Below are 22,042 nucleotides of genomic sequence, written 5' to 3'. Positions count from 1 at the left end.
TAGTACAAATACAAAATTGAGTCTGATCCATTTCCTTTGTGTTAGAGCATTAGTATTAATGTTACATACTGTGAGTCTACTAAGTCAGTTACGTCTAGAGTCATGGCTGTTTTGATGCAGATTTTTGTCTAACCAATGGAGAATGTTTTTGAAATAGAGGAGGCATTGGATGACAATTCTGGTGAGTAATGTGACTTTCTAAGCATTTAATGGAGTTCTAAGGAACACAAGTGAAACTACTTTGCATCAGAGCTAACATACACCAATAAATAAGTTACCAAGGATCAAGAAGATCAAAAGACAATTTAGTTTATATTTGTAGACTGAGATGGAAATGGCCATGAGAAAAAGGGGGGAAAAAAGGCTCCCCAAAAGTGTAGGAATAAGGAAAATAAAACCGTATACTTCACTAAAACCATCTGGTGCAAAACAGTATGAACAGTTTAAAAACATTAACTGTGTCATTCCTCTGCTTCTTGAAATCTTGAAGTACCCTGGTAGCATTTGATTTATGGGTTGAGAGGGAAGTACCACATCCTACTTTGTAGTATTCTTGTAACACTTTTGTTAAATTTTATAATCATGTTAAACATAATGTGATATGAACAGAAGCTAGATTTCAATTCTTCTGGCACTTAAGTCATAAAGGGCTGGATACTGTCCCATAAAATAATAATATAGAAAAAAAATCTGTACCATAAGAGAATTAGAGTCATGCTTCAGTGAAAAGGGGAAAGGGATGTTTTGTTAATAAATATGTTCCAAATTGCATTGCCTGCATGACAAGAGCTTCCCTGCTGCAGGAAGGCCACTGACCCCAAACCTCCAAGACTGAGCTTTTCCTCTTTCCATTCCCTCTGTGCCAACCCAGAGCATAGGAAACTGGGATTGTGTCCCTGCTCTTGAGTGAGGCAGACCAGGTGGGATGCTTACATGTTCATCAGCTTGTCATCTCATTCTCCTGTTTTAAGTGCTCTGATTCTCCATCCTCTTTTTGGCCTACTATAACAAAAGACTTTTTTTGATTCTTCATGCTATGGAGAAGCAGTACAAATTGCTAAAAGTCTTTCTCAGGAAGTAGCATTGTTTTTGTGGTCAGATTGTTTGGATCTAGGGAACAACATGGCTTGATTTACTCCTAAATTCTAAGCTTAAAAAAAAAAAAAAAATTGCAAAACACATTCAACCCAAAATCAAACAAGCAAATTTTGGCTCTGATTATCTTTTTCTGTTGGAATTTCTGGGGCAGCACCCTTTGCATTATCCCCAAATCCAAATGTGTGTATTTGTGTGCACAGAGTAACATATATTATTAGACTTTATGGCTCACAACAGAGCTCTAATATGGTAAAGGACACATGAAAATGGTCTGTCAGTTAAACTGGTTATAATGGAAATGCCAAGGGTAAAGCAGAGATGTACTTAGTACGTGTTTAATGCTAGGCATGTTTAGTCAGTTCATTTGTTTAATATTAGTCCATTCATTTATATGGTGAAGTATTCTTGCCCCAGGTCATTGCTGGATCCCAGATATTCCTGCAAAAAGAGCACAGCTTGAAAAATTGTTTTGTACACAAGAAAGGGTAGGAACCCGAAAGGAGCTAATACAGAGTGTGTAGTCGTAACACAAATGCTAAGCATTAAAATCATTGGTTGAATTGAAAGGAATAAATATATTCTTCTGTAATGGGGCTGGGCAGTACGATTTGGTTCTGAGTACAATGCAAATGTACTTGTTTCAGATTATTGTTTGTGTTGGCACACCGTGATGCCCATGGGTAAATGACCCCCCCAAATATTTGCATACTCAATAGCTATTTTCCTACAATACACTCTAATAATTATTGCACCCCATTACCTGCTCTGCATTAGTGTAAAATTAACAATCCATTACTGCACAATAAGTTTTATAAAACATTTACAGATAGAGATCATGTTTAATTAAAATTAACTTGCCTATGAAAGCCAAATGCACTTATGATTCGCAATGACCTTTTATTACCTGCAGTCCCTTGTTTTGGCTGGATGATTGACAGCTTGCTGTTTGGCTACCATGTTGTATTTCAGCTGACAAGACTTTTCATTTTAACTCAATTTGCCTGCCTATCACAAGCTGGTGGCAGGCCAGGCTCAAGTCACCCAGCTTTGCCTCAGCAGCTTGCTCTATTTCTCATTAGTACGCATTTATTCAGTGGAAATTGGAAGACAAATGCTTGAAGGCATGTGAACTAAGTATAGCAAATTAGGGTTTAAAGACTGAATATTTATAAGTATATTGAAACAGTTTTTTTAAAAAAAAAGTCTAGAATGAATTGGAAGCTGAGTGCTAGCTTTAGTATAAGAGAAATGAAGAGAGAAGTGGGAGGATTCTAAGAATAACAATACTATGAGAGATATCTCTCTCTTCCCCCCTCCTTCTCTCTCTCTAGAAAATATGTAAAATCTCTCTGACAACACCTTATCAAACAACAGCCTGGCTTCTTCATGTAGCGCTCGCACAGTGAAGTTTAGCATCTCATGTGTGTAAGAAGGGGGGAAAAAAATGAGGGTCATGTTCATTTGCTGCTTGGTTATCCCTTGGTATGCTTTAAATTGCCTTGTTTGTTCGGCACAAGCACAGAAACAGATGTTGCTCTACCGTGCTGGATAATTTACTGTACCTCATGGTGCAGAATGGAAGGCCTCCCAAGCTACCCAGCTGGTCTGTCAGCGGCGATGGCTGGTGTCTGCTGAACTATGACAACTGCAAGTAAAGGCTGCAGTTTTATTGTGCAGTTGTCATTCCTCTCAATGTATAGCTCTGGCATTTGTAGAAAGCTGACTGTCTATTTTTTTAATGTGAGCCTGCAAAGCCATATAAGCCCCATTCTCCTTTGTTGATCATAATGTGACTCATTACTTTTGTCATCTAATGATTATCGGCATGATCGCTCAGAGCGAGAGCCAAGCTCGCCTTCCACACATAACTGGTACTGGAAGGTAAAACAGATTTGTCATTTACGATCTGACCGCTAAGCCACACTTTGTGCTCCATTATTGTGATTAACTTCTGCATAAGATATGCTGCCCAATTGTCATTTGAGATCCGGCAGCGGGCAGGGACTGCCGCGCTTTCTGGGAGGATGTCCATCGATAGGATGTGACCGCATTGCTTGGGTGGTTAAACGTAAACCTGCTATGTTGCTGCAGCACTTTGTAATTATTTATCTTTCTTTTTTTTTCCCCCTTCTTCCCTCTTCCTCATTTGATTTCTGCTGTCTCTGCGTATGTCACCATGATTTCCAAATGGTGGACTGGTACAAAGCTACCAGCTTCATTTTCTGCAGGTTGAAGGCAGTCTGGAGCCGAGGCTGGACCCTTCCTTTGTACCACGTAAAGTTTTGTTGCCAGAGTGCTGCCAGTTGAAATCTATCGTGTCAGGTGCCTTGTGGCTATCCGCAGTAGAGGCCATCTTCTGGAACCAGGGTTTTTTTCTGGCTTCGTCACCAACAAGCCGATTTGACTCTGCCTGATTATAGTAACGAAGGCAGTCCAAAAGAATATGCACAGACTCACTGTACGTCACATTGAATCACGGCACTGGCCACACAAAGCTGACCGCAGCCTCATTTCTTTAGACAAATGCATGCTTAAGGAAAAACCTCCTGCAAGAAAGCATCCAGGGCCACTTTATTTGCTATGCATGCTGCACCAGATTTAATTTTTAGTGAAAGAACGTTTGTTATTATTTTTTTCAGAGGCATCTACACTGGGTAGCTACTGTCTCTAATAAACTAACCTTTTGGGTGCAGCAATTGCAGTGCCTTGGTGAACACTTAGAGAAGGCTTATTTGATATCACAAAACATAAATGCAGACAAAAATGGATTATTACATGCAAATGAAACCCTATTTTAGGCTATTTTTCACACTAATGATTAGAAGGAATCGAGTCACATATAACAGTGCCCATACACACTGGTGGAAAAATAGTCAGTTTTGATTACAAAGTGAGAGATGCAGCCCTAGACAGGAGCTACATGCTGATATACATGCTATCAGAATGATTTATGCAAATTATGCATATTATTCCCAAAGGAATTCCTCCTCAAACTGCCAGGATAAATTGCCGGAAATTAGCCATAAAATCTGTCGTGCTAGGAGCAAAAGGTGAAGGCCACTGGGAAAGCAAGGACATTCAGCTTCTGGAGCCTTCCAGGATGTGATGGTGGAGACAGAAATCTTGCTTTCCCCCAACCTGAAAGGACTATGGTTTGTTTCCTCTAGGCCAATTAAAAGTGTCTTTCTCTCTTAAAATTGCTAGGCAAATAATGAATTGCTTTCATTCACTCTGACCACAACAGACACTATAATTTGGCAGCATAGTGCATTGAAAAGAAAAAACATTTAAAAATTCTCAGAATGACTACAGAATTAACAAGCAGAATGATTTCTAATGTATAGTCCTACCATTAAATCCAACATCTTTCAAAAGGCAAGCTAAACAGCTCCATGGATGCTTTCACAGGTATTTGGTTGCAACCGCCAAAATATATGTAAATGCATAAAGCGTTCATGTCTTTTGATTGCATTGTTTTCAACGTGATATCTGAATAATGACTTTCTACCCAAAATTTGGTGCTGCTTACAACTGACAGGATTTCTCATCATCAGTGAGAATCACTTCGGGAAGTTCAGCATTCTGACTGCCCTACCCCAACCCTGCAGGGTTGTGTATTGCCTCCTCCTGGTCTGTGCTTTATGTTTGATTTCGCTTCTGTGTTTTTTTTCCTTTTTTTTTTTTTTTTTTTTTCCTTTTTTTTTGCCTGTAGTCTGCCCTACTAAACTCCTGGAGAATCAGCAGCTGTAGCCATGTATAACTTCCAGTCATCTCCCATATTTCTGATGCTTCCCTCCTCCCCCTTTGTGTTTAATCGCAGAGAGTGCCTTAAACGAGAGTTTAAGGATGTGCTCGTCCTCCATGAACATCCGCATCAGCCAAGAGGATTTTGTTCTCAAGCTTGAAGGGAATCAAGAAGTCGTTTTGAGGAAAGGAGACTGGATAGCCCTTTACCCGCAGATTTTGCACATGGACCCTGAGGTCTATGAAGATCCTAAGGTAAACATTCAGCTGGTGCTACTCTTCCTACTCCAGGCACATCAAGCAGCCAAGCCTTTTGTGATCTAGGCTGCTTTTTTTTTTTTTTTTTTTGCCTTTTTTTTTTTTTTTTTTTAACTGCTGTTCCTTCTTCTGGAACAAATCTTCCTAGTTTCAGATGTATTTTCTAAGGCCCTACAGGTCAAAGGATTCATGGCCTGAAGAGAGAAATATGGTGATGAGACTAACTGCGACTGCTTTCAAAGGAATTGACAATTGCACATTGACTACCATAAACTTTAGGCTAAATGTGGGCTTTGTTTGGCAGTGGATCATTTGATACCCAAGGAGGGCTGAATAATAGAAGGTGGTTTAAATAGCAAATAATGTGGGCCATTTAGCTAAGTGCCCGCAAAGCATCATTGACTCTCTGAAGCCCTGTAATAGCAGTGTCTTACTTGAGCCTTATGCTTTTTCACCTCCCTTCGTAGGGATTCACCCCTTCTTGATCAATTAGAGTGTTGTGAACTTGAGACTGTAAAGCTGTTGCTCTGCAGCGAAGCTCGGAGGGTAATTGTGTCATCTCCTTGTATTTTTCTCTGACGCTCCAGTTAATGAATATCAAAGACTCGAAATTAATCCACCCTGCCTCAGCTGTAATACAGCTTCAGAAGTTCACCACCTGCATGCAAATTGAATAGTCCTCCTCTCGGTTAGGTTGCTCCCCAGCTTGCTGTCCCCAGCCCAGGGTGCCACAGAGGAAGAGCAAGAAAGAGCAAGGGTGCACGCTGGGGCTGTTAAATGGCTTGTCTGCCTGAGAAGCAAGAGCTTGTACCTCATCCATTCCTCACCCCTATTTTCCTAAGCAACTGTTGTCTCCCAGCCATGCTGATTTCCATCCTTGGCATTTGAGCCAAAGAAGAAAGGAACTGGATTTTTTTACATGTTTATAGAAAGCCCATGTTAGAGACATTGCTCAGCGAAGCTCTCCCTTTCAGGAATTTAAAGATGAGAGGTTGCAAAGAAAAGATGAGATTCAAGTGCCTCGTTGGTGCAGGACAGCATTTCGTTGTGTAGGAGCTCTGCCAGCCTCAGTGAGAGGAGGTGTGGAGCATGTTGGAGTCAGCAGGAGTAAGGTATAGTCACTGGGATGAACACTGAAACCACGAGAATGAAAATTGCATTCAGGGGAGCTCTGTTGGCTGTCCCCACCCAATAAAAAAGCCTGCAGAGAAAAATCAGGGTTTTAAAAATAATCCATCTATTGGCAAATAGTTGATTAATATTTTTATCCTTTAAAAGGATAGATAACAGCTAACAAATAAGCTTTTTTTTTTTTTTTTTTTTTTCATTTTATCCTTAACACTTTATTTTGGAGAACGTTATTGATTTGTCAAAAGTCCATCTGTTTGTTTAGGTCCTAGACCAAAAGCATCAGTGTGGAAACTGATCTCCTCCCTTATCCAATAATTGTCGGAATATATTACCATATTTCCATTGCTTGAATATATCTGCTTAGTATCAGCTCTGCTCAGCTTTCACAGTACAGCTTTAGTTCATATATTTTATCTTTTTGATAGTGAATGAGCAATCCACACATTGCAGTACATTGATTTCAGCACATGGGCCCCTCTCGAAAAGTGGGGAAATCACTGTTCTGTTTGGTTCTTAAAATATGCAGTGTGCTTTCAACAATAACTACTGAGGATCAGATAGAGATGGAGAATGAATTTTTTGAAAGGTGCAGTCTTGAGCTTGTCATGTATTTAGGGAAAACTTTTCCTGGGAAAACAGGCAGCTTGACGAGATAATTTTGTAGCAATGCTTTTTCTCCTGGATACATAAATTTAAGTTCAAGCTATCTTGTGCTTTGGCACCATATTGTGTAAGTGTAAGCATATATTTCTGACCTCCTTCTCCACCCATTAAGGCCTAAATAAATTAGTCAGTTTTCTATGAAGTGTATAAGTAAATCCCTAAATTCTAACTCAGCTAGTGTAGAGCTCAGTAAATGAACTCTGCAAAACCCATAGAGTAAAAAACCCTGCAGGAAACCCTCTATGGTGACTTCCCAAACAAAGCTAAATACAGTATGTGGCAGAAAGAGCCTTAGATCAATCACAGGAGATTGCTCAGTTTTCATAGTACTTGTAGCAGCTCGTCCACACAGAACTTCATTGCCTGTTTTCTCTCATCGTCCTGGCCTTTTCCTTGTTGTCAGCCACCATGTCTCTTTCAGGAGACATTGTGCATGGCTGAAAGTTCCTTCATTTTTAAAAATTAGTCTTTATTTAGCCAGTGAACTAGCTTTTAAGGAGGCACTACTCAACCCAAGGGGCTTCAGCAGCACTGAGTTTGATGTCACTGTCATTGGCTACATTCCTGTCTCACACTTGTTTTCTGTTTTCCCTATTCCTTAGAAAGCAATTTATTTTTTGTTAAAAGGAATTACAAGTCTCAGAAAGCTCTTAATATGACAAAGAAAGCATAAGGTTTGACCCAGGGTGTCTGTGTGTTCAATAACACAGTTCTTAATTGCTCCAGACACCAGAAGTGCACCTCATGAAAATGTTTGAGCGGAGTGAAGAGCTCTGGGTTGGGTTTTTAAGCTATTGCAGTTCATATTTAGTGGTGCTTTTTTAGACAAGCAGGATTTAGAATTCAGGAAGTAAATCTAATGGTATTCTGGGCTTTCATTTGTTACTGTGCTGCTTCAAATGAAGCAATAACTTCCTGGCAGAAAAAAAATAAAGGCGTGCTTCCTTTTGGCTGGGGTGTTCAAAGAGACTGAAAAGAATGACTTGTCAGTGGAAGCAGACATAGAATCACTTTTATATTTGTGGAAAATCCAGGTCTCCGCCATTTAGTGAAACAAGCTCCTGTTCTTCAGCACCCAAAGCTACATCCCCTCCAGTGCTCCTAGTACTTGTTCTCTTTCTCACTGACCACCTCCCCTGACTTTTTTTTTTCTCAACAGCAAGACCTGGAGTGCATGATTTTCAAAGTCTTTAATCTAACGGGTAGATCAGTATCAGTGTATTTTTAGTGGTGGTGTGAGGTTTTTTAATCAGTTGAGGTCGGTTTCTGTCTGACTGACTTGTTCCCAGCCAGCTCCAAATGGCTGCTGCTATAGCAGATGTATGCAAAGCAGGACAAATGCTAATGAGTGACCATAAGCAAGAAGTGCCTGTCATTTTTATTCAAAGCATGCAGGAGGGTTTTGTAAGTGGTTAATTTGCCATTGACTGAGTGAGGATGCCAGATCTCCTTCATTCAAAAACACAAATTATCTCTAAACAGGGATCCTGCTACTCAAAAATAATCAGAAATATGTTCAATTTATGGAATGTAGGTTACAAGTGTGACCTCAAGCCTTACTTGAAAACACCCTCTTTATAATGGCCACTAGCATTGTCCTGCTTTGCTCATAGCTTCTGCAGCAAAATATTTGAAGGTAAGATGTGGCAAATTAAGCAGCAACCATCTCCAACTGAAAGGAAAACTGCAAAGCATTGGAGTTTTCAAATAATCTTCACCATTTGGTGCAAAAGAAGGATGGATTTTGCTCTAGCTTGCAAGAGCAAAATCAGTGCAATGCATTAATTTATTCATAGGCATTTGCAGAATTTGGCAGATTACCCTTATTCATGATGTATGTACCTCACTGAGTGCATATGATGCTTTACAAGAAAATTGTCCTTCCACTAAGGTTCATTGTCCCTGCTACAAAGCAGTCAAAATCTAATTACAATCAATATAGGCCAGACACTCAGTGGATGAGATGTGGAAGTTGAAGGAGCTTGATGTAAAAGGACTAAGCTAAATAAGTGGATTTAAAGAGTGTTCTTTGCAGAGAAGATAATGTGAGTTAATGAAACTTGAGAGAACCAACTAAAAAGAAGAAGCTGTCAGCTCCTTGTCTTCCTCTTTATCTTATTTTCTGGGTTTCAGACGCGTTACCATTGTGCAAAGAAAGCAGCTCATGTAACTGCCTTGTTAGATATCACGCTGTCTCTCTCTTTCTCTTTCGTTTTCAGGAGTATAAGTTCGATCGATACATAGAGGATGGCAAGAAGAAAACCACATTCTACAAGGCAGGAAGAAAACTGAAGTATTTCCTAATGCCCTTTGGCTCTGGGATCAGCATGTGTCCAGGGAGGTTCCTGGCAATGAATGAAATGAAGATGTTTCTTTTCATACTATTGTCTCATTTTGATGTAGAACTAGCAGAAAACAAAGCTGTCAGACTTGATAACAGTCGCATGGGCCTTGGTATCCTCCTGCCAGACGCTGATATTGCCTTTCGTTACAAGCTAAGGTCCTTAAGAAATTGAGCAGCTGCCTATATGCTTTCCACTAATCTCCATGTTTGCTCTGTTTCATCACTCAGCTTTATATTTTTGGAAACATTTGCTTTTCCCTCTCTGCTTTTTACCTCCTTCCTCTTTGTTTCTAAGGAGAAAAGCCGTTGGGCTGGAGGTAGAGACCAGATGCAGAGATGTGCAACTTCAATTTGTCCTGCTTGAGTTGTGAGAAGTGAGGTGACATGACAAGAGTCTGGCCAAATAAACAGCCCAGCATCTCTACGAGGTGCATTGCCATACTCTTGGCCATGAGATGAGCAGGATTTACAGGGAGGATGAATCCAGGCCACTTACATGGGAAATGGGCTCGGCAGCCCTCTGTCAGAGGGTTAGATTGGGAGGTCCCATACACCCATCATTTAGAGGAATGTCAGCATCTGCTCATAGAAGCATAATAACAAGAAAGGGGGAACTTCTGTCTAGAGGATGAGATAATTTCTTGTGATTATTATCCTAACTTCATATTTACTTTACTTCTTTCATGGTCTTGAGAGTCTTAACCCTTTATTTAGGAGATGTGGTGGAAGTTGTGTGGGTGGTGGAGCATGATTTGCAAGAATGTCTTACTGAAAACACATTTCTAACTTCAGGTTTTTGTACTGAGAGTGAATGCTTTGATTTCTTGCTCCTTTTCGTTTATGTTTGGTTTTTTTTGTTGTTGGTTTTGTTTTGTTTTGTTTTGTTTTGTTTTGTTTTGTTTTGTTTTTCTTTTCTTTCTTTTTTTTGGTGCAGTGCAAAGAAAAAAAAAAGGTGATTTCTTTCCTGCAATCATTTAAAGTCAGAAGGGAAGTTCTGTTGGTTTAGTAGGCCCTTGATCAACCCTAAATTATCTGTTTTGGCTTTTGAGCCCCCCAAAACAGCATATTCTTCAGGGATGTTTGAAATTATTCTATCACTTCAAAAATTAGCTTCTCTTTCTCGCACTGTTTCTTAGTAACATGTTCATGCATTTATTTTGACCATTTCTTATGTTTGTTCATTTCTCTAAAAAGGCAAAAGAGGAAGAGGGTTTCAAGGGCAAGTGTGGTATCTAAAAATGCTTTTTATTATTGCTTTACTTAGCCCAAGTTATGCATAGGTAGAGTAGTGTGACCTGTGTTTGGAAACAGACATGTCCATCTGCAAATTGGAAAACAGGCTCTTCCCTGGGGCCAAAATTTGAGCAAGTGAAAGCCCTGGACAGCCACAGAAGTTTATACTGGCTGTCCAACCTGTTTACTAGGTGCCCAGCTCTTGTTTGGAAAATTAATTTCCTAGTGCACAAAAATCTGAGATTTTAGACCATCTCTCTTCCCAGCCATCACTTTAGAGATTGATGAGGATTCCCATGGCTGTCCAGTCTCAATTTGCCAAGATGATAATTGTGATGGCAGAATAGCCACATCTGTTGGCCTTGCCTTGTGTTCCTAAAAATATCTCTTTGGGATGTGCCAGAGTAAGTCTTTCAAAATCAGAAATTCTACTCATCTGTAGAGCACTTGATGGCCTATGGATGAAAACTACTACCTAAATACTAAGAATTAATTTTTATTATTTGTGTAGAAGCCTGTTCGGTTATCTGTGTAAAGGACATACCCTAAATAAGCGTCAGCATCAGTAGCAAGACTTTCAGAGATTGGTACAGCCACATTCCAAATCCTCCAAGAAGAAAATTGTGGTTTTGTGCGATATACTGGATAAACATTTTCTTTTCATATATAGTATCAATAATGCCTACAAATTTGGAGTACGCTTTCATTAAATAGGTTTTGCAGCTGATTAAATGCTTCAACTTTACTTCAACATTTAATCAACAGCAAAAGCTGATTATTGCTTTGTGCCACAGAATAAAATTCTTTTTATGGAGACATGCTTGTACTCAGGTTACTTACTCCTGTGGTTACTCTGTAGAAGCTATTCTGTACTCAGCTGCAGCTCACAATCCAGTTTGGACATTAGAGCCTGGTTTATTGAGAGAGGGAATGTTGATATTACACTGTTGACTGTATTCCATTATTGCTTATATGTAAGCTGTAAAATGTCTCATGCTACAATTATGATGAATCCTTCTTTGGCATCCAACTTTCAAACAAACCTGAAGCAACTGCGAAAATAACAGTGGGTATTTGTTTTAAACAGAAGCCTCTTTTTCATAATTGTATTCTATTTTTAGGATTTTGAATTAGAATATCACTGGCTGCTGCTTAATTTGATAGGGCATAATAGGACTGTTCCAAAAGTACATGCAAATCATTAGTAGTTTCAGATTAATTGCTGATCAATTTGTATAGTATCTATTCTGAAATTAAAAGAAGAACTAGATTGTTTCCAGTGTAGCAAGTTAAATCTCTATCATATGCTCCATTAAAAAAAAAAAAAAGAAAAAAAAAGAGAAAAGGGTCAGAACCTTTCCCAGGAGTTGCAGGAAACCTCTATGAAGCCACTTGGAGGCCTTGCATCAGAGTTAGAGAGCACCACGCAAGAGGCCAGCAGTCTGCTGGGATAAAAGTTGCTTGCTCTTTTTGCTCAGGAAGGAAAATAATCAAATGCAAAGCAGGGTCTGCCCAGCCTGGCCTGGAATTGTGTCCCTGGTAACCCAGGCTCCCAGTAGATCAGTTTGGCTGGTAAGCAGTGCATCAGTGCCTTGGCATACATCAGCTGCTGAGGAAGTAAGCCTTGCCCCATGTAAAGTCATGAGAGCTGGAGCTGGCCAGAGAGGTTAAGCCCTTCTGGTCCATGTATTCAGCAACTGAGGAGGGGACATATTGAGAGCCAACAGCTGGTCTGACCAGGAGTGACTCAGTCTCCATGAAGCAGGACTGAAAGGCCCGTGGTGTTGCTATTCCTGGTCCATGAGGTGAGACAGCACAACAAGGGGTAGGTAGCATCCCCAAAAGTCCCAGCTGGAGCCAAGCTAGCTGCGGGGTGCTGTGCCAAGAAGAGCATGTTTCTTTACTGTCCCATCTTTCCCAACACTTTACACAGAGCACAACACCCTTTTTGGTGACCTCCTCTGCTGCAGGACCCAGGAGTGTGCAGCTCTGAGTGTCCATCATTGGAGCACAGAGGCAAAATCACGTAAGCAGAAACAGCAGTGCTTTTTGGCAGCATTCAGGTGCCCGTGGGGCTGCAGGGCAGGGTGGGGTGAGGCAGACCTGTGCTTCCCTCTCCCACCTCTCCACTTCAGCAGGGGGTCTGCCCTGCCAGCCCAGCAGTACTTTCTGGGGGCATCCACAGACCTGGCAGGTGCAGGGTCAGGCAGAAGGAGCACATGGATACCCACTGAATTTCTCTGCTCTTCCTTGATGAACTGGTGCACTCACCCATCAGTTTGAGATGTGACTTGGCTGGTCACTACCAGTTTCTCACTGTAAGTTGTTGATGTCTATGGCTGTATCAATAGTATCTTCTGCTATTAAAATATAAGCACCTTTTTTCTCACAAAAAATTAGGTTTATTAGGTCAGTATGGCCCTTTATAGCATGCAAGAAGAAATTGAATTTATCATGGACTAATGTGAAAGCTAAAACGTAATTTTTTAATTATTCTTCTTGTTTTAATTTACAAATTGAATGTTCTTCATTTTCATGCTGGCACTTAGTACTGCTAGATGCTATTGTAATTTTTTTAAAATATTCCATTATTTAGGAAACCATCTAGTATATGTGTACCTGTTTGGAAATCAGATTTTCATATCTCTGTCAGTATGTCCTAATGTAATAATATAAAACCATGTAAGAGTTGTTCTTTAGTTTATGCTTTTAAGCCAGCTGCATGTCACTATTCTTGGCATTTCTATTTTTATGAATAATTACTGGTCTGTGAATTTCTCTTGTAGAATTATTCATGATCTTTTATTTTGTCATTATTTAACTTTCTGTTGTTCAAGAGATTGTAAAGTGCTCTTAATTTTGCGAACTCACAATTTGTATATAGGTGAACAATGGCTAAGTTGTACTTTAACAGTTAATATCCATTGTTCAAACTCCTAGATCAACTAAGGTACTTCTGAGCATGAAAATTGAAATCTCATTATTTTAGTAATCTAACATCTTAAGAGAATTTTGTATTTCAAGGACACAATAAAAATGAATATATCTATTTTAATATTGAATGATTGTCCATGGTATTTTTTTCAGCTTACGTTTATATTTTTCTCACAGATTCACAACTATTGCTTTAAATTTTTAATTATTGTTTCAACATACTACATTTTTCTATTACTTGATCTTGACAGATATTTCTATAATAATAATAAAAAAAAACCTGTAATTCAGCAGTGGAATACAGAAACTCCTCTGACTATTGGAAATGATCATGTCTTTTTTATCACTCTCCCCCCACCATGAAACATAAGCCAGTTCTCATCAGATGAGATAAAAAAGTGGTACTTCTGACATTCTTAGGACATTATTCAAAATTAGTATAAAGACCTGCAGTTCACTAGTTATTCCTAAGTACAACTCTTAGGCTTTTGCTTTGGCAAACCTCCATGTAGTACAAGATGTACTACCTAGTGTAAAATATTCTGTCTTCACAGATCATTCATTTTAAAAGGGGATATGAATGAAATTATTACGATACACAGCACTGCACCAGCAAAGCACAACTTGGCTTTTCTAGGTATCACTGTCACTGCAGAGTTCTACAAGTAGGTATTTAATAGGAAGGTTGTACCCTAAAGACATCGGTGTTTTCCATTCCTTCATGCAGAAATGCTTGTCAGTATTTCTGCGAGGGTTATTGAAGATACTTCCTGGAGAAGGCAGACCTGCAGCATTTTCTGGGTTTGATAAATGTATGTGTAGCTGTGCAATTGTTTTAACTCCAGGCTATATTAGAAGTTACTGAAATTTATAAATTAAAAAGTGGCACTGTTTGAGATTTCTTGAAGGTCACATTTCTGGGTGAGTGTTCCGTAATGGTCTAAGGGAAGGAGTTAGTGAGACTCCCTAACACTGTATTTTATCCAGTGTTTGATTTGATACTGGGTACTGTCTTGATGTTGCTTATACAACACTGTATTCTAAAGCTGTTCAAGGTATCAGTTTATGCATATGCTTAACTCATATGAATAGAGCTATTCTAACTGCCAGACCATAGAAAGTGAAGTATTTTCCTGTCTACTACCTAAACCAGCCCATGTACCCTGGCTAGTCATGTCCCCATACCCACTGCATATCAGAAAAATTATCTCATTACAAAAAAACTCCTCAAAACTATGCTTTTGAAACTATTGTGATCCTTAAGTTATTGTCTATGTTTATAATTAGTAATAAATATGAAGGAATATATAAAAGCATATTTAAAAAAAAGGTAGGTAATGTTCCATTTTAAAGTGAAAGGAAGGAAGCTGTAGTGGGATATTGATCCTCATATAAACCAGTTCTGTGTTTATTCTATGCATAAGGTTTTCCTGGGATCTTGTGTACTGAGGTTCTATGAGTACATCATTCATAATAGTAGAAATGTGCTTGTCTTCAAAACTGTTCACACCAAAATAAATAATCAAAAGAAGCCTAAGCTTCAGCTGTTCTTGCTAGAAGCCTTGCAGGATTCTTTCTATTTTCAAAGATTTGTTAAACCGATTTTGACACTAATGTGTCGGTTTATTTTTCTCTTCCTCAAAACCAGCAGCTATGAGTATAGAAAAGTTTAATAAAAGTCTAAGTTCTGGCTACAGGGAGAGTAAAAGTCAGTAAGCAAACACCCTGTTGATGACTTTTGACAGCGACTTCTTCCCCATCAGCTCATCTTTCCAACTACCTCTTCCTTCCGAACAGTTTAGTCACTCGCTAAACCTCCTACAGGCAGCAAGTCTTTCCCTGTCTAATTTCCATCTTGTGAGCCACTGAATCGCCTCTCTTCACAACGTATCTTTCAGCTGCCTTTTAAAAATGAATTCTTTACAGCAGCCTCTTGCAAAACCGGCATCGCAGGTGGCTACAGCTGGGAGAAGTGCCGCCTCGCTAAAGCTTTGGACCTGAAAAGCGGATGGGCATTAGTTGAGCTGGTGCTTGAAGCACCGGGGGATGCTGCCGCTCCGGGATGCCCCCGGTGGGACCCGCATCCTGCATCCCGCATCCCGCATCCTGCATCCTGCATCCCGCATCCCGCATCCTGCATCCCGCATCCCGCCCGCTGCCCGCCGGGCTCCTGCCGCCGGCTTACTCTTCTTGCGGTCCCACCTCTCCCGGCCCGCGGCAAAAAACAGGGGAAGGGGAGTGAGGAATGACTCCCTTCCTAAAAGCAGCACGAGCTTCCAGGGATGCTGCAGTGGGACAAGGGGACGGGACCCCCGGGGAGGTTCCTAGAACACCCTCTGGGTGTTCAGTGAGTTTGGAGGGCTTCGGCTGGTAGGGAGGAGGTTTACTCTGGAAAGGCGATTGTTTTTCTCTAATCCTCAATTAGGAAGATTTAAAAATAGTATTAAAGGGGCAATCTGTTCTGCAACTTCTCGGAAGAAATAATTGTTGATTTAGATAAGCGCTGATCCCTTCAGTGTTTGATGAAGACGTTAATTTATGGCTGTCTAGCAGTTTATGGCTGTCATTAGATTTTCAGCTTTGTCTCTCTTCGAAATGTATCTTTATTTTTTTATTTTAATCCGAGACAATTATGTAAGAAAACGGTTATGTTTGATCTAAAATACATCATTTTCCTATAGCATTTCAAATTATTCACAGATCATAGTTCTTATATGTGCATATATGAATTTAAAAACACAGCAGTAAAGTGCTTGAAACAGACCATAAATTTGCTTCCTATTTTATTACACGTCTCTGAATCAGGTTGAGAGGACAAGGGCAACTAGGGGCTTGGGGAAGGATTTAACCCTTCCCGGGGCTGGAGAAGGAGGCGAAGCAGAGCAAACACCCGGGGGCGGGCTGGGTGACACCGAGCTGATGAGTGACCCACAGCTCGGAGCTCACAGCCACTTCCCCAAACTTTTGTCCTGCTTCTGCTGTTTGCTTTAGAGCCTCAGGATCCCTCCGGCCTCTGGGCAGGGGCGGTGCCATCACAGCTACAAATGATCCTGGGGAGAGTCGCGGAGTCCCGGCTCCTCTGTTTTACTCTCCAACAGCCTCCCCCCATCGCCACCACCACCACCACCAAAAAAAAAAAAAAAAAAAAAAAAAAAAAAAAAAAAAAAAAAAAGGTGGTAATTGCTGCAAAGTTTCCGAGTTTCCGTGGATAATTTACTTTGACTGCTGGGTTTTAATTAAAAGCAAACTTATTTATGTTTCTGATGTTTATATTACGCGATTTAATTACGTTTAGACGCAGCGTCGCACTTTTTTTTTCCCCCTTCCACCCTAAATCACATTTTCATTAAAGGTTTTAATAAGAAAACTCACTTGACCACTATTCATTATCTAGTCCCCTCCATGCACACAAGTTCACTTACCCATTCATTTATTCACTTACTCATTCCAGCAGATCCGCTGCAACTGCTGCTAGCAGGGATGTGAACACTCATAATTATTTGTCAAAGTCTGGAAAGTGTATTATCCCTTCTTCTAGTGGTAATTAGTTACCATAGCATCTAATACGTAAATGTGCCCAGAGCACACCATTAACAGTTAAGCGGAGGATTCAATTTAACACATGATTATATCTTTCATAAGTCATTACATTAGGAAAGCCAATGTCACTCATGCTGGGACAATCCAGGCTCCGAGCCGGGCTGAGGGGCCGGGAAAGGGAGCCCGGCGGGGGCAGAGGGAGCTCCGGATGAGGCTCAGGGAGATCCCGCTTCTTTGGGCGGTGGGAAACGGGGAAGAAGCTCTTTTGAAAGGGTACATGTTCATTTCTGGCTAAGGGATCCGTCAGGCTTTACGGGGGGCGGGGGAGGCTCTCTCCTCCCCCCAGGCCGGCACAATTGCGATTGCATTGGCAGGACCCGCTCGGGGACTGGCCCGGTGGTTTTGGCGCCGTTTCCCAGTGAGGATTCCCGGGCAGCGCCACAGGAGAGCGGGGCCACGGGAGTGGCGGCACCTCCAGCCCGCACGGACCCCTCGCCCCCGCCGAGGCAATCGATAGAGGAAGCGAGAGAGCCCAAAGTCGGGCGGCAGCGGTGACAAAGATTTCCATTCCTCTGTCCCTTCGCTGTGAAGCGGAGGCGGGCGGGACGGACAAGGCTCTCCGTGTGCCACAGACCTCGCTCCCGGAGCCGGGCCCTGCCCGCACCCTGGGGACCCTGCCCCTGTCTGTGGGAGCCGGGAAGCAGGGCCTGGGCCTCCCCTGCCCCTTTCCTTCTCCCCAGCCCGGTCCCGGCCGCTCCCGGAGTTTGCCGGGACCTGCCCTGCCTTTCTCGGGGAAAGCCGAGCAGCGCCCGCGCCTCCCAAGGAAACCTCTCCGGGAGGGAAGCCCGCTGGGTTAGGCAGACACTGAGCGGTAAATATTGCAGCAAAGGCGCCCTGAGATGTTCTGTGCACCAACACACACTCACAGACACACAGACACAGGCACGCACCACGCCAAGCTGGTGGCGGTGGTTAATTCCTAATCAGAATGATGGACAGCAGAGACAGAACAATACAAACTAATGGCTGTGTTGCTGATCACTTTACCCCTTGATTAAAGACACCCAATTATGGCGCAGAACAGTGTCGTAATTATGTTCCTTAATCACATCCAGGAGGTTTAATTGCCTTAACGATGTGTTTCATTAAATGAATTTAGGTATTATAGTCGACAGTTTTCATACACAGTTGTTTTCAAATTAACATAATATTAGACATCGTCATGGAAATTGTTTTAATAATCATAATTAGGCGCACCCAGCCTTTGTCTAGTAAATGCTGAGAGACGCTTCTCCCTGCGCCTGGGGGCTGATCTGCCCACCCTCTCTGGGCTGCCTTCCCACAGCTCCGTGGCACTTTACAGTTATGTTTCCTGAAAAGTTACAGGTTCTGATTAATCTTTTTTGATGGGAAGTGGAGCAGAAAATATTTATACCCTTCCCCCGCCCGCGGTGCTGCCGCTGGGAGAGGCGGCTCGGGCCGCCCAGGGGAGGGGGGACCCGCAGGACAGGGACCCCCGGGCCGGGCTGAGAGCCGAGAGGACACCTGGGGGGCTCCTCGGGTTTGGGGCAGGACCGAGGGTCCGCCAGGGGAGGGACAGCGGCTGCGAAACTCGGCGGATTGGGAGGAGGCGGGGGGCGGTCCTGCAGTGAACCCCGCGGCGCTTCCAGCCCCAGGGCTGGGACAGGGACAGCGGGGACAGGGACAGAGAGGACAGCGGGCAGGGACAGCGGGGACAGCGGGCAGGGACAGAGGGCAGGGACAGGGACAGCGGGCAAGGAGCAGGGATAGCGGGCAGGGATAGCGGGCAGGGACAGCGGGCAGGGATAGGGACAGAGGGCAGGACAGGGGACAGCAGGCAGGGGCTGGGACAGCGGGCAGGGACAGAAGCGCCACGGCAGCGGGAGGAACTTGTCGCCTCCGTCCCTGCCCGGGACACCCGGAGCCAGGAGCGGGGTGATGGGGAGGATGATGGGGAGGGCACCGGGGCACACTCAGAGCAAGGCAAAGGAAAGAAAACTCCCCACCCCCACCATCCTTAAATCTGGATAGATTTGCTTAACAAAGCACAGCGTTAACACAAGCGTTTGTTCAAAATATTTTAATAAAGATTCTTTCCGACATAGATACACATACAAACGGTCGTACATTGCTGTCATAATCTGATTGACCTATTTAATATATATCACTCTTTACACATCCGTGACCTGCCAACAGATCCATCATGGCTCCTATTTTGCCATCCAACCTGACAGTCCGAATTTGTATTATCTGCAAGTAGTGGAAAATAGCAGGACTCGTTCTTGGAAAAAGAAAAAAAGAAAAAAAAAAAAGAAAAAAAAAAAAAAAAAAAAAAAAAAAATCTTGATTTACAAATGGCAGAGAGACAGCCACCCAGCCATGCAAACTCAAGCTGAAGGCTCACTTTGGGTAAATAGCTACTTCTTGCTTTTCATCTCTCATTTTTCTTAAAAAAACCCCAAAACCAACCAAACAGAAAACCCAAAAAAACCCTCAAAAACCAAACCAACAAAACAAACCCAACCAAAAATCCCCCAAACAAAACAACTAACCAAAAACCTGCCCCCCACACCCCCTGGAAAAGGAACAGAAGAATTCCACGCGTTCTGTAAATTAGCCTAAAGTATTTTAAAGTATTTCAAATTAAATAGTCATCCACAGTCAGAATAATTTACATACACATTAAAAGCGGTTTAAATTATACCTTGGAAAACACAGCGCCTGGGAAAACATTGGCTTGGCAAGTGTTCTTGTAGCAGCTATTGCTCTGATGCCTTGTAAAAGTAAATAGTTATTACTTGTTATAATGCAATGAATACCCTTTCAAAAATCAGTTGGTTGAGCAATTAAGAATACACTTTTCCTGTAATTTTTGGACTGAAGCAATTTATTAAAGCTCAATTTAAATACAGGGATGATGCAACTTAAAATCCAGATGACCTTTCATAAACCTAAGCAGCTCGGATACATCAATAGTTCTGGTTATATGTTGTTGGCAAATAAATGTTTTAAACACTTGGCACACAGTTTAAGTTAATCCATAAACAGAATTTTAGAAGCATTTAAAGTAACTGCACATAAGACCCATGACCTTAACGCATGATAAATATTGTTGGCGTGGAAGGGTCATTTTAAAGAATAATAAATAGCGTGTCTTGTTTATACATCATTGCAAAGTGGAAAGAAACAAGGTGCACATAAATATTTCTTTTAAAAATGCGATACTTTCAGCCACACGGAGTAAGGGTTCGATCGGTTATTTTTTGTCGATTTTTTTCTTTTTTTAAATCACTCTCACCAAACTTTGCGCATTTTCACAGGATCAAAGTTTAGAGACGGATAAAAAATACAAAGTCTTCCGTAGCAACGCTCCAGTCTCTTTTGTTTCTGCGAGTCACTTAAATAATAACTTTACATTTCAAGTTTGTTTGTTTCCTGGCTCAGAATAATAATAATAATAATGCTAATAATAATTAATTAATAATAATAATTAAAAAAAAATCTATGTTCAAGTGCCCTCTCTGATTTGTCCCCGGTGGCAGCCCCGATAGCCTGACCTGGTATTTCCCGGGCTCTCCTTTGTCCGGAGGCTCAGGGAGCCCCCCCGGGCCGGGTTTTCCTCACTCCTTCCCTCCCTCCCTCTCTCCCCGCGGCATCCCCGGCCCCCTCCCCGCGGCGGTCCCGGGAGAAGAGCGGGAGAGGCGAGTCCGGGCAGAGCTCAGTCCCTCCGCCGCCTCCGCATCCCGGGGAGCGGCGCCGGGAGCGCCCCGCCGGCTCAAGGCTTCTCCGTGCACTGTTTGCAGAGGCTGGAGGAGACGCTGTTGAAGATGGCACATTTCTCCGGGCAGGAGGTGGCGGGGGGCAGCCCGGCGCTGAAGGGGTACCCGGCCGCCTGCTCGTAGGCGCCCAGGGCGGGGTGCAGAGCCGCCGCCGCCGCCGCCGCCGCCGCCGCCGAGCTGGGCAGGGAGGCGGCCGAGATGGCCTGGCCCTGGTTGAGATAAGCCACCAAGCGCCGCATCTCCTCCAGGGCCTGCGCCTGCATCAGGATGTAGTTCTTGGCCAGGAGGAGCGTGGCGATCTTGGAGAGCTTCCGCACGGAGGGGCTGTGCGCGTAGGGGATGACGGCCCGCAGCTCGTCCAGCGCGTCGTTCAGGTCGTGCATCCGCCGCCGCTCCCGCGCGTTGATGTTGAGCCGCAGCGCCTTCTGCTCCTTGGACTTCTTGCTGCCGCCGTGCCCGTGGCTGTTGGAGCAGCCGCCCTCGGCCGCCTTCAGCCCGCCGCCCCCCCCTCCGCCGCCGCCCGCCGCGGGCGAGGAGACGCGCGGGTCGCCGCCGGGGCCGCGCAGCACCAGCTCGCAGCGCCCGTCGCTGTCGTCGTCGGGGCTCTGCTCGCCGCCGCTGCTCTCGGCCACCGAGCCGCGCCCGGCGCTCTCGCCGTACTTGACGCAGACGGAGCCCGGCGGCAGCGCCAGCGGGTCGCCGCCGACCCCGGGCTGCAGCAGCGCCTCGGGCTCCGACGCCTCGTAGCAGGCGAGCGGCGAGGGCTGGCGGTCGCGGGGGTGCGAGAGGTCGAGCCCCGGGGGCGAGCGGAAGGCGGACTCCATGCGCTTGGCCGAGGCGGCGAGGCTCTTGTGGAACAGGTCCTCTTCTGCGGGCAGCCCCAGCGCCCGCTCCATCGGCGCCTCCGCCTCCTCCGCCCCCCTCAGCTCCCGGCCCGCTGCTCCAAGGCTCCGCGCCGCGGCGGGCGGCTCCCCGGCGTCCCGCTGGCAGCAATCTTCTCCCGGCTCCCGCCGGGGCTGCGCCCTGCCCGGCGCCGCCGCTGCCCCTTCTCCTCCTCCGGCTGCGGCTCCGGCTGTGGCTCCGGCTCGGGCTGTGGCTCCGGCAGCGGCTGAAGCTCGGGCTGTGGCTGTGGCTGTGGCTGTGGCTGAGGCTCCGGCTGCGGCTCCGGCTCGCCCTCAGCAGGCGCCGCGCTGGGGCATTGTGCGCTGCCAGCGGAGCCGCTTCCACCGTTTATCTTGCTTGGATTCACCTTCAAGAGATTTCCGGACCCATCAACCAGCAGCCGCCGCAGACGGGG

General features: G+C 43.9%; 2 protein-coding genes across 5 annotated transcripts in view; one reads left to right on the top strand and one right to left on the bottom strand.

Annotated features, from left to right (window-relative positions):
* The window catches only part of CYP7B1 (cytochrome P450 family 7 subfamily B member 1), a 125,224-nt gene extending 111,691 nt beyond the window's left edge, over window positions 1-13,533 (top strand). For all 4 annotated transcript variants that reach the window (XM_083869649.1, XM_083869648.1, XM_083869647.1 and 1 more), the window contains exons 5-6: window positions 4,919-5,097; window positions 9,114-13,533. In XM_083869649.1, the coding sequence (XP_083725775.1) occupies window positions 4,919-5,097; window positions 9,114-9,410 (476 nt within the window). In that variant the 3' untranslated portion in view covers window positions 9,411-13,533. The remainder of the gene's footprint in view (window positions 1-4,918; window positions 5,098-9,113) is intronic.
* A 7,208-nt stretch (window positions 13,534-20,741) lies between these two features.
* On the bottom strand, window positions 20,742-21,641 carry BHLHE22 (basic helix-loop-helix family member e22; the record flags this gene model as incomplete). Its single annotated transcript, XM_083873117.1, has 1 exon — window positions 20,742-21,641. One exon carries the CDS (start codon window positions 21,639-21,641, stop codon window positions 20,742-20,744), a length of 900 nt encoding a protein of 299 aa, XP_083729243.1.
* Between the last annotated feature and the right edge of the window lie 401 nt (window positions 21,642-22,042).

This window comes from Zosterops lateralis (genome assembly GCF_965231275.1).
Source record: "Zosterops lateralis genome assembly, chromosome: 1".
Lineage (NCBI taxonomy): Eukaryota > Metazoa > Chordata > Aves > Passeriformes > Zosteropidae > Zosterops > Zosterops lateralis.
The sequence above is the reverse complement of the archived record's forward strand: the minus strand, read 5'-3'. Positions and strand labels throughout refer to the sequence as shown.